Source organism: Triturus cristatus, chromosome 7 (genome assembly GCF_964204655.1).
Source record: "Triturus cristatus chromosome 7, aTriCri1.1, whole genome shotgun sequence".
Lineage (NCBI taxonomy): Eukaryota > Metazoa > Chordata > Amphibia > Caudata > Salamandridae > Triturus > Triturus cristatus.
Genome location: NC_140590.1, coordinates 1,694,325,757 through 1,694,338,428, shown reverse-complemented (window position 1 = coordinate 1,694,338,428; position 12,672 = coordinate 1,694,325,757). Strand labels below are relative to the sequence as shown.

At 46.3% G+C, this 12,672-nt stretch overlaps 1 protein-coding gene across 1 annotated transcript in view; it reads left to right on the top strand.

The window, feature by feature from the left end:
* Window positions 1-12,672, top strand: part of LOC146812790 (uncharacterized) — a 266,004-nt gene that overhangs the window by 191,420 nt on the left and 61,912 nt on the right. The window contains exons 28-29 of the mRNA XM_085619906.1: window positions 2,809-2,963; window positions 3,395-11,065. Coding sequence (XP_085476032.1) covers window positions 2,809-2,963; window positions 3,395-11,065 — 7,826 coding nt within the window. The remainder of the gene's footprint in view (window positions 1-2,808; window positions 2,964-3,394; window positions 11,066-12,672) is intronic.

The following is a 12,672-nucleotide window of genomic DNA, read 5'->3' as shown; positions in this document are numbered from 1 at the left end:
GGCGCTTTAGAATGTTGGGAAGCTAAGACAGAGAGTTGGCAGTTGGAGCTGGCAGTTGGCACATGACTGGTGAAGAGAGAGCAGCAGAAACCTGAAGGAGGAAGGAGTGAGGCAGCAGGGGTGGAAACTTGTGCCTGGAGTGGGGTCCATAAACCCACCCTTGATACTAGTCCCTACTGACTGAGCCCAGCCTGGAGCCCTGTGTGGGAAGAAGCAAGAAAAACCATCTTAAGGACTTGGACAGCAGGAACAGGCCTTAGAATCCAAGAACAGCAAGATCCTGACCTGGATACTGGTTTCCCTGGAGTCCGACGTCGAGTAGCCTGGAGACCTGGAGCCCGAGGTGGAGAAGCGGCGCTGACTGGAAAAGCAGACGTCGTACCCGGAGCCGCCAGTGGTCGAGAGAGGGCGCCGACGGAGGTCGTAGAGAGTACCAGAGGTCGAGGAGGAAGTCACCCGAGGTCGAGTGAGCGGCGTCGACGGGGGAGTGAAGTCCACCCTCCGGAGTCGCCGGAGACCGAGGTGAAGCGTGCCGGAGGTCGGGAGTGGAGGTCGCACTCCGGAGTCGCCGGAACCTGAGGAGCGGAGCACCGGAGGTCGGGAGTGGAGGTCGCACTCCGGAGTCGCCAGAACCTGAGGAGAGGAGCACCGGAGGTCGGGAGTGAGGTCGCACTCCGGAGCCGCCGGAAGTCGACATCGAGTCAAGGCCGGCCGACGTCATCGAACCTGAGGTCGCCATCGGACCGGAGCCGCCCGAAGTCGACATCGAGCCAAGACTGCCCGACGTCATCAAATCGGAGGTCGAGATCGAGCCGAGGCCGCCGACATCGATCCGGAACCGCCTACCGGCGTCGTCAAGAACTGACATTGTGCCGAGGCCGCCGACATCGAACCGGAACCGCCTCACGGCGTCGACACGACTCCAGCGGCGTCGGAGCTTCAGAAAAAGGGCAGTAAGTGGAATAGAGGGCGCCTAAGGCCCTGTGGAATCCTAAGAGACTACTCTAGGGGTTAGAGAGGTGCTGGAACCAGCTTGACTGTGCCAGGGGTGAGCTGAGACTAATTCAGAGGGGTTGTGTAGAGTGAGAGAGCCAGGTCTCTAGTATTCCCCCCTTGATCTACCTCAGTTTAGGCCTCAGCCTTGTCCAAGCCAGGGAGTAGACACCCTCAAGCCATCCACCTAACCACAAGCCGTGCCTGGGCCAAATTAGCCCATAGTAATCTCAAATGTGAACTGATTCTATAAGTGTCACTGTCAGCTTTTAATTATTTATTGAGAGCACTGTATTTGTTGTATTTAACCTATTTATTGCTCCACTGTATTTATTGTTCCACAGTATTTATTGTCGCACAATATTTATTGGTTTGCAGTATTTATTGCCTCAGAATATTTAATTGCCTGTATGTTTTGCACTTATATTTATGCCTTAATTATTTATGATCACCCCTATTTATTGAACCATTAAGCCAGTATTTATTTGACCTGCACTATTTAAAAAGCCGTGTATATTGTGATTGTGTTATTATTTATCTAATCAGCAACTAAGAGAAAAAGAAGATAAAGAGAAATATTTTCATAATTTTTACGGTGTAGAGTCGTTTTTGGAACGGATGCACGCATGGTTATTGTATGGGTATGACGTATGCTTAGCACGGTGCCTGATTCCTGACCACTCGAGCCAAGCTACCACTGTGTGTCTGGAGAGACCCCGTTACCACCACCCTTTCCGGTGTGGGAGTGGGGTATTTCCAACACTCATGTTTCTGTTGTTCATAGTCATCCTTATTTGGAAGCTTAGAGGGTGACATTTCTGCAGCTGTGGTGACCTGGACTAGCTCTGAAAAATATTTTTTTCACGATAATTGATGTTCCATTTGAGCTTGCACACAAATTCAGTCTAAGACTTGTATCTTGAAAGAGGTCGTTTTTATTGGCTGTTAACTCTCACTGAAGAGTTAGCAACATTTAAGGATTGGGGTTGATGGAAAAATTCAGTTTTTCATCAGGACAAGGTGGTGCTGCGCACATCCACCTGTCCTACCATCTCTAAAGAAGTTTCAAAATTTTACCTAAATCAAAAACATCAAAATACCATTGTTTCGTTCAAATCCATCTCCATCATTAAAATTTCACTGCAAAGGATTGATGTTAAACAAGATTTCAGATGTTAAAACAGTACAAAATGTTTTGAAGTGTTTCTTATGGTGGTAGCAGTTTCTGGGTGGTTTGTTTTGTGGTGCCGGTTCGCTTCCAGGTCATCCAGAAGCACTCTTTGTGCAAGGAAAATCCTTAGAACAGCAAATTCAAAAACAATAGCAGAAATCGCTATAATTTTTACAACAGTGTTTCTTTGATTTAAGTGCTCAAGTACACTCTCACATGAGACAAATCTCTTCATATAGTTCACTTGTCTAAATATGCCACCTCCTCTTTTATTATGCTACTGCTTGGTAGTACATTCAAAGTTTGAGAACTTAGAGGATCCCTTGCTGGAGAGGGAAGAGTGAATTACTTGTAAAAGTAGTTGTTCTCCACAGAATAGGCCACCCTCCGAGTGTTTACGAACTTCCGCTATCTCCCCATGTACAGAGGTTTGGATTGCACATCCTTGAATAACTGATGTGAAGTGAAGCATTCTGGGAGCCCGTGATCCATTATTGCTCTAAGTATGTCAGATATAATTTTGTATTGTGTAAAGTTAGGTAGAGGGTAAAAACAAATCTGTTTAAGGTTAGTACAGTATACGTCATTAGTGTTAATGCTTTTAATGTTTTGAATGTAATGATGAATTACTTTGTCTGCCTTAGAGGTGCGCCAGTTGGAGGAGGAGTTGGAAGTCCTGAAGGCCACCCTGGAACAGAAGGTCACTGGTATGAAGGAAGAAGTAATCTGCCTGCAGGAAGAAGTGGCCACTCTTCAGAAAGGCATGGATAATGCAGAGAAGCGTAGGAGGAGTATCCTGGTGAGATGCCAGATATTGGCGTGAAAAGGTGGTTGGACGGATGCAAAATAAACTAGATTGTGTAGGTAGAAGGTGTTGTGAATATTAGATGCAGGGGCCATGCTTTAAGTGACGTGGAGACTTAGGCTACACTTAGATGGAGTACATTTGTAAGGGGGCTAGACCAAATATTCCTGTCACCGTAGGTGTGATATTTTGACTATACGATAATTTATATCCACTTATGTCATATACAAGCGCCCCTAATTGCACACTTGCTGTAGCCCCTCTTGGATGAGGTGACTAATTTACCCCTCTGTTATAGTTGAGACGGAATGCTTTGTTAAAGAAATGGCTTCCAGTCCGTTTTGTTTGGTTGTATTCCCTCTTACACCTCAGAGGTTCATAAATACAAAGCGCTTCCTTGTAACAGGCTTTCTGTCTCTTTGCAGCAAGAGCTGGATAAGCTCAGAGAAGCAAATGATGACCTCTCCCAGGATAACCGCAAGCTCCAGGAATCGCTCCAGGTCTGTGAAGAACGGGTTGCAAGCATGGAAGAGGGCTTTCATGCGAAGGAGGAAGAGCTTCAAACTGCTCTTTCATCCCTGGAGATCCAGGGACAAGAGCTTGAAATGTTAAAAGACCAGAGAGAGGAGGCGGCGGCAGAGAATGCTGCCGTGAAGGAGGAGCTAACTTTGCTGAAGAGTGCACTGGTGGAACAGGAACAGGAAAAGGAGTCACTACAGCAACGCCAACTGAAGTCTCAGGAGCTTGTGAATTGCCTCCGCCACAGTGTTGAAGAAAGAGACAGACAGGTGGGAGCCATGCAGCAGCAGATCAAAGATAATGAAAGAGATATAGAGGGGCTGTCGAGGAACCTTGAACATCTGAGTCAACAGGTAATGGAGAGAGATGGTGAGATTGCATCCCTCATACAACAGATTAAAGTATTCGAGGAGGAGGGTGTGAGCCTGAAAGAGACAATGAACCATTTAAGTCTACAAGTTACTGAAAGAAATGAGACCATTACTGCCCTAAAGGAGATGATTCGGGAGTCTGAGAGATGTACAATGAAATGCAAGAACGCTTTGGAAACCCTGTCTCAGAAAGTGGCTGAGAAAGAGTCACAGATCTCTACTTTACAAGGACATGTGGACGATCAACAACAAGAGGTGCAAAAAAATGAACAACTTTTAAAGGATATGGCTCAGCAAATTACTGAGAGAGATAGGGAGGTTGAAAGTCTGAAAGAGCACAGAGTGGATGGAGAGGAAGAAAGAAAGAAACTGGCAATGGCTCTGGAAAGCCTGGATCTGCAAGTGACTGAGAGAGACCAGTCAATTATGACCCTAAAAAAGATCATCAGTGAGTGGGAGGGAGAGACTGAGAAATGCAAGAATGCTTTGGAGAACATGACTCTGGAAGTTGCTGCCAAAAATCAGGAGATCTCTGCTCTTGGTGTGCAGGTGAAGGAGCAGGAGAGAAAATCGGAAGAAATGCAGGATGTAATGGGGAACCTTAAACAGAAAGTGGCTGAAAAGGAACTGGAAACTGAAGCTGTGAGAGGGCATCTTAGAGAGTGTGAAGTGGAGAGAGAGAGGCTCAAGGAATCTTTGGAAAATGCAAGTCTGTTAGTAACTAAGAAAGACTCTCAGATTGCTTCCCTAGAGCAGCAGGTCCAACAGTGGGAAGTAGAGACGGGGGAACATAAGACCCTTCTAAAGAATCACTCTCTGGATGCAATTGAGAAAGACCGTGAGATTGTGTACCTCCGCAAACAGGTGCAGGACCAGGAACAGATTGCTGCAGAAAGCAAGAGCGCACTCCAAGACGTGACCCTAAAAGTTTCCCAGCGTGAAGCAGAAATCTCTATTTTGCAAGGGCAGATTCAGAATCTTCTAGATGAGGTGCAGGAAAGACAGGACTTAATTAAGAGTCAAACTAAGAAAATTAATGAGCAAGAGGGTGAGAGCTCCGATCTAAGAGGACAGGTCCTGGAGCGGGATGAATATTTGGAAGAGCACAAGACCCGTCTGAGTAGCCTGACTCAGAAGGTGACCGAGAGAGAGGAAGAGATCTGTGCTTTGCGAGAGCATGTCCAGAATCTTGAGGAAGAGGCCGATAAATGTAAGAGCCTGCTGAAGGACTTGACTGAAAAAGTGACTGATAGAGAATTGGTGATTGAAACTCTAACAACGAACATAGAAGAGGGCCAGGAGGAGAGAAGAAGGCTGAAGGGGACTCTGGAGCACTTCTCTCTAGAAGTAGATAAAAGAGAGGAGAGAATTACTGCCCTGCAGGCACAGATCCAAGACAAAAAAGGGACGATAGAGGAACAAAATAACCTTTGTAAGAACCTGAATCAGAAAGTAACCGAGAGAGACATGGAAGTTGAAACTATGAGAGTGCACCTGCAAAAAGGAGAGGAAGAAAGAGAGATGGTGAATAGGACTGTGGAGCATTTGAGTATACAAATAACGAAAAGAGATAAGAGAATAGTTGACCTTCAAGAGCAAGTTCAGGAGCAGGAGTCTGCAGTGGAGGGATATAAGAACAACCTGATGGATTTGACTAAGAAAGTGAGTGAGAGAGAGATGGAAGTTGCCACTCTGCAGGGTCAGGTCCTGCATCAAGAGAGGGAGATACAAGAGCAAAAGAACGCTTTAAAAACCCTTTCTCAAAAAGTGAATGAGAGAGAGATGGAGATTTCTAGTGTTAGAGATGTAGCAGAGGAGCGTGAGAGAGAAAGCCAGAACCTTTTGAAGATTGTGACTCAGAATTTGGCCGAGCGAGATCTTGAGATCTCAGTTATACAACAGAAGGTTCTAGAATGTGAGGAAAAGATAGATGAATACACCAATCTCTTGAAGCACTTGACTCAGAGAGTGACTGAGAAAGAGATGGAAGTTGAAGTTCTGAGAGGGCACATTCAAGAGTCTGAGGAGGAGAAAGGACATTTGAATGTGACTCTGGAACATCTGACTCAAGAAATAACTAAACGGGATGAGAGAATTGGTGCCCTAAAGGAGAAGATCCAAGAACAAGATGGAGAGATGAGGGAATATACAACCCTTGTGAGGAACTTGACTCAAAAAGTAACCGAAAGTGAAAAAGAGTTTGAAAATCTCAGACAACTCATACAAGAGGGCATTGAGGAAAAAGAAAGACTGACTGGTACACTGACACAGTTGAGTCAGCAAATGACCGAGAGAGATGAAAGAATCACTTCCTTTCAGGAACAACTCCAGGATCAAGAAAGAGAGGGGTTGGAAGGCAGAAACATTGTGAATAACCTAACTCAGAAACTGAAGGCACAAGAGGTGGAAACCACAACAGTAAAAGGACAGGTTCTGGAGCTTGAAAGGGAAATAGAAGAAAACCATAACCTACTTGAGAGCGCTAGACAGAAACTGGCAGAGAGAGAAGTTCAGTTTTCTGCTTTACTTGAGCAGGTACATGATCAGGAGAGAAAAATGGAGAAAGATGAGAACCTTCTTATGAACCTAAGTCAGAAAGTGACCGACAAGGAACTGGACATTGAAACTTTGACAGGACACGTATACAAGTGTGAGGAGGAGAGGGAGAGGCTGAAGAGCACTGTTGAACATTTGTCCCAACAAATGGCTGAAAGAAACAAGACAATTGCTGACCTACAAGCACAGGCCTTGAAACGGGAGATTGAGATGGAGGAACAAATGAATCTTCTAACCACTGGCTCTAAAGATGTGATTGACAAGCAGAATGAGGTTGCCTTCCTCCGAGAGCATGTCCAAGATCAGGAACGATATGCTATGAAAAGCAAGAATTCTCTAAATAACTTAACTCTAAAGTTTATCGAAAGTGAGGTTAAGATCTCTGCTCTACAAGAGCAGATCAAGGCTCTTGGAGATGAGTTGGAAGAGATGAAACATCAACTGATGAAACAAACTAACAAAGTGACTGAGAGAGAGGTGGAGATCGCTCGTCTTCAAGGACAGGTAAAAAACCTGACTCATAATGTAAGTGAGAAAGAAGTTGATATCTCTGCTCTAATAGGACAAGTCAAGGAATGTGACAAAGAGCTGGAAGAACACAAGCACCGTCTGGAGGACTTGACTCAGAAAATGATTGAGAAGGAGATGGAAATGTCTGCTCAACAAGTGCAGATCTTGGAGTGGGAGAGAGAGCTTGAGAAGCACAGGAACACAGAGAAAGTCTTGATCCAAAAAGTGGCAGAGAGAGAGGTGGAGCTCTCCACTTTACAAGAGCGGGACCAGATACATAAAAAAGAAGGAGAGAGACTTAACCATATTCTGGTGTGCCTTGGTATCGACTTCCCAAACAGAAATCACAACCATCTGACTTTAAGGGAACCCCAAGCAGAAGAACAAATGTTCAGAACTTCCCTGGAGTGCCTGCGACTGTATGTGGCAGAGAGAGAGAGTGAGACGGCAAAGCTGCAGGGGTTTGAGCGAGACAAGCAGGCTTTGGAAGCTGTATTACAGTGTCATATTCAAGCAGTAAAGGAGAAAGAGCTAGAAGTTGTCACCATGCAAGAGCGTTTACAAGAACAGAGCATAGAAAGAGAGACCCTGAAGAAGACATTAGAACATTACTCCCAAACTCTGACAGTCAGAGAAACCGAGATTTCTGCCCTCCAAGAACTCCTCCGTGAGAAAGAAGAAGAGAGGCAAATTTTAACATCTGCACTTGAGCATCAAACTCGGTCTGCCAAAGAAGAAGATGGGGAGAGTACTACCTTGCGAGAGTTGCTCTGGCAGCAAGAGAGGGAGGGGGACAGTCTGAAAATATTGGTGGCACGGCAGAATATTAGTGCTAAGGAAATAGAATGCCAACTCCTAGCCTTGCAAGGCCATCTTGATGAGGAAGAAAGAAAAAGACAGGTAGTACAGTCCTCTTTGGAAAGTGAGACTGCCAAGAGTTTAGAACAATGCAACAAACTCTTGATGCTGCAAGAGCAGCTTAACGATAAGGAGGGAGAGAGACAACTGCTGCACTCTTCCTTGGCTCATGAGAGGGCCAGAGTTAAAGAAATGAATGTTAATATTGCAACTCTTAAAGAGCGCATAAATGAGTATGAGAAGCAGAGCCATGCTTTACAGATGGCATTAGAGCATCAGACCCTGAAAGTGGTAGAGAAGGACAAAGAACTCTTGAGCCTGCAAGAGCGCCACAGTACAGATGGAAAGGAGAGAAATGCGCTAAAGGCAGCATTAGACAACCTTGCCATGAAAGTCACAGATCGGGATGCAGAACTCTTAACTTTGCGTGAGCGCCTCTTTGTTGAAGAAGGTGCAAGAAAAGCACTCCAGGAAAAACTGGATTGTCAGTCACTAAACCATCAAGAATTGGACCTTGAACTCTCTACAATGCGAGAGTGCCACCGAAGCGGTGCAAAGGAGGTCCCAGTAGATTTGAGTGGTCGTTCTCAGGGTAACGAAGAAGAAGACCATCACATCCGTAGTCTCCATGCGCATCACCAGGAGCAGGAGGTGGAGAGGAGGAAGCTGCAGACTGCCCTGGATCATGGCACTCTTCAAATGAAAAAGCAAGAAGCAGAAATATGTGACCTGCAAGAGCGTCTCCTGGCCTCTAAAGAGCAATCAAGCAGAGAGACCCAGCAGGTTGAAGCATTGAACCAGGAGCTGGCGCAGGTAAGACTCCTGGCTAAGGAGAATGAAGATGAGACCTTTATGGAGCAGACCAGGACACAAGTCAAAACTATAGAGCACTTGAAAGACATACTTATAAGGAAGGATCAGGAGACTGTGGCCCAGCGGAAGCAGTTGCAGGTGTTGCAGGAGTATGGAAAGGAGCTGGATGGGCAGATCAGTGTTCTGAGGGAAACAGTGGCTAACTTGACTCAGACACTGATTGAGCGAGACCGTGAGCTGGAAACCCAGCAGCAGTGGATACATGAGAGGGAGGAAGAGGAGGAGAGAATGGGGCAGAAGCAAGAACATCAGCTGAAGATCCTCCGAGAGAAAGTTGGGCAATTGACAGCTGCCCTGAGCCAGAAGGAGCGAGGGTTTGAATTGCAGCAAGGATGTATACTCAGGCAGAAGGAGCAGAAAAAAGCACGAACAGAACGTATGCTAGAAGAGCTTGCCCAGGCAAGGGCAGCAGTACGGGAAAAAGAGAAGTCAATAGAGTCCCAAAAGAAGAAACTGATGGAGCAAGAGGAGAAAGAGAAGGCACGGAGAGATTCTCTGCATTCTTCCCTTGTTCAGGCACAGATGGCCCTCCGAGAACGCGCTAAGGAGCTGGAGGCACAACAGGAGGAGATGAGTGAGCTTGGGATGCACAGGGCAGAAGCAGAGACTAAGGTACTAGCTCTTCAGGAGAACCTGGAACAACTGAAGGCATCCCTACGAGTACGGCAGCAAGATCTAGAGTTCCTGCGGCAGCAGGTTGAGGAACAGGAGGAAGTGGAGGAAGCCCAAACGAAGGCCCTGAGGGAGAACTTGGAGCACATGAAGGCATCCTTGAGAGAAAAGGACAAAGACGTTGCAAAATTGAAGGGTACATTACATGACTTTGAGCAAGAGGCGATCAGGCAAGAGGAGGCATTAAAGCACTATGAGTCTGTTATGCTAGAAAAAACACAGGCGATTGAATTTCTGCAAGCACGCAACCAAGATCTAGAGAGACAGTCTAAGACATTACAGCAGAACTCTGAGAGGCTGCAGGAGTTGGTGAAGGAAAGGACCCATGAACTCCTTGCCCATGAGGAACAGCTCAGAATATCTCAGCGAAAGGAGGAGGAAGCTCGGGGAGAGCTAAACTTGTGGCATGAACGGGCTGATGAGCTGGAGGAGGCAGCTAGACAAGCAGAAAGTGGCGAAGCATCCCTAAAGCTGGAGCTTACTCAACTCAAGAGCACAGCACAGGAATATGAGTTGAAGGCAACAATGTGTCAGGAGAATTTGCTCCATCTACAACAAACTTTGTCTGAAAAGGAGAAAGAGGACACCATTCAGAGAGATGAAGTTTGGCATCTGGAAGGAGTCCTCAGGGAAAAACAGCAGGAGCTGGAGGTTTTGCATGAGAAAATAACAAGGATGCAACAAGAAAAAAAGGAGATGTTGGGTCTTCAGGTAGATGTTGCCCATCTAAAAGAGATCTTAGTCAAAAAGGACCAGGAGTTGATGCTTCGGTGGCAAAAGGTCCAGCACCTGGAGGAGGCTCTAGGTGCAAAAGAGCAAAGAATCCAGACATTAAACACAACAATTGTGGTTTTGAAAGAGGACAAGGAAGAGAAGTTGACTATGTGTAAGAACTTGCGTCTTCTACAGCAAACATTAACCGAAAAGGAACAAGACCTTCATGTTCAAAGGATTAAGGTCGACCAACTGGAGGTTACCTTACAAGAAAGAGAGCAGACAGTGGAGGAATTAAACCAGAGTATCTTGAAGTTTAAAGTGGAGGAACTGGAGAATTTGGGTCTGAAGAGCAAACTGGGTCATCTCCAAGAGTCTTTGGATAGTAAGGAGCATGAGCTCCGAGTACAAAGAGATAAGATCCACTGGCTGGAGAACTCCCTTAAGGAAAAAGGACAGACAATTGAATCACTCAACAAGAGGATTGCATTGTTAAAACAGGGGGAACTGGAGTGGTTGAGTGAGCAGGGCAGCTTAGGCCAGATACAGAACAGACTGATGGAGAAAGACCAAGAAGTGAAATCTCTCAAAGAGAGAATCCGGAATCAGGAGAATTCTCATCGTGAGGAGCTGTTGCATTCTGAAGTCTTAACCGAGCGTGTCCAAATTCTTGAGAGACGGAAGGACAATGAGAAAACTCAGAGGAAGTTTGTTGATGGGTCACTGGAGCAAGCTCGCTGGGAACTGCTGGAAAAAGAGCAGCAGCTGGCCACCTGGTCAGAAAGGACAAGACAGCTAGAGGAGGCGACTGAATCCAAGGTGAACATCCTGCAAGGAGACGTGGAGCAGGTTGCTAGTGCCCTGAAACATGCAGAGCATGAGGTGGTCAAATGGAAGCAGAGAGCAGAGGAGTTGGCAATATCACTTGCCCAAAGCCAGGAGAAGGTCTTTGCCCTGACCAATGACATAACCACGTTGAAGAGGTTGGCACCAGAGCAAGATCAGGATCATCAGCTCCTGCAGGTAAGCCATATCCTTAACAATTTCGGTTTACCTGAATCACCTCCCGAATTTTGGGGAGACCCAGCATAGCAGATGGATACTGCATATGTGCCTAATTTGATATAGTACAAGGCAGCTCTGCATGCAATTCCTATCCATTCTCAGCATTAATGATTGCAGGAAGATTAGACGTCATGTTTATTTGTGGGACGTTTTGAGGAATTGTTGACATTTTGAAATTTTGTACATTGTATCTATTTTGAATATTAGGTCTTTCTCAAGGGGATTTTAGTCTATGGTGCTAGTGTCTGTACTCTGGATTTTTCTTTCCATTTTTACAGTAACATCATGAAAATATTAGCTCACGCTGTCGGTTGTTAAGCCCACTTCGAAAACTGTTCCTCCGTCATGGCAACTACTAGGTCACTGGGGACTTTATAATAGTGGTTTGCTTCCCTGACTGATAGCACTCAGTGCTCCTGCCCCGTGGCCTGCTAAGCACTGCAGTTTACTTATGCTTTTCTATATCTCTGGCATTGTGAAGGATAGATCTTGAACCCAACAACATGTGTAAAAGGGCAATCATTAGCAACTTCAGTGATCCCATTCATAATGGCAATGGCAATGTGATATGTGAAGTTATCATTGATATAATTTTCAATGTCATTTGTATCTTCGTGTGAAACCATGAGCAATGGATATCCGATAGACACTTCCAGCCGCAGATTCCTTACATTTGAATTCCCCATGCGTCAGACTGGATCCAGAAGATTTTTCGTGAGCAGTACTCCTGCGTGCCGGCAGGTGGTATTGTTTGGCTCTGCGTTTGTTGCCGGCGCCGGAAGTGACTTCCATGGCACCTATATAGGTGCCACCCATGTACGCTGACCGTACTTTTCTTTCCAAGCCAGTCAGCGTTGATCTTTAGAAGCGTTATCCCTCAGCCACGTTTTGACTGGATGTTTTCTGTTTTGTAGACTCCTTTTGAGGTTTTTTCCTTCCTCCTTGTATGGCAGGGATGTCCTCCAAGAAGGCCGACTTCAAGCCCTGCAGTGCCTGTCAGCGACCTTTGTGGGTGAGGGACACGCATCTTCTATGCCTGTGGTACCTCGAGTTCGACCTGAAGTCGTGTCCTGATTGCCACGCCATCCCAAGACTTTGCAGAAGCGATCCTTCAAGCTTATGGCGAATCAGCATGCAATGCCTTGACATTCGAGGTCCGAGTCGAGAGGAAGATCCTGGGAGCGGTCTCGGAGTCCGAGATCCTGGTCACACTCCAAGTCATCGGGACACTCTGGTAAGGCCTGTCAAAAGAAAAAAGAAGTTTTTGAAGAGGTCTTGGACTTCTCCTCTCCCATCGGCCGACGAGAGGAGGGAGCGACATTCAAGGCCTGGCTCTGTGGTAGAGCCTGTGCAGATTCCGTGCATCCCTGATTTTATGGGGTCCAGAGTGACTACCGCCCAACTAAAGGAATCTTATGAGGACACGCGCCTCATATTTGGGCTGCTCGACCCCTCCTGCACCCTTTGGGCCTTAGGGTTTGGCAGAGGCCCTATCTGGATCCATTGCTGCGGCTCCGGCCTAGGCTCTAGTTGGGCCACGTGCATCTATTCCTGGATCCAGACCG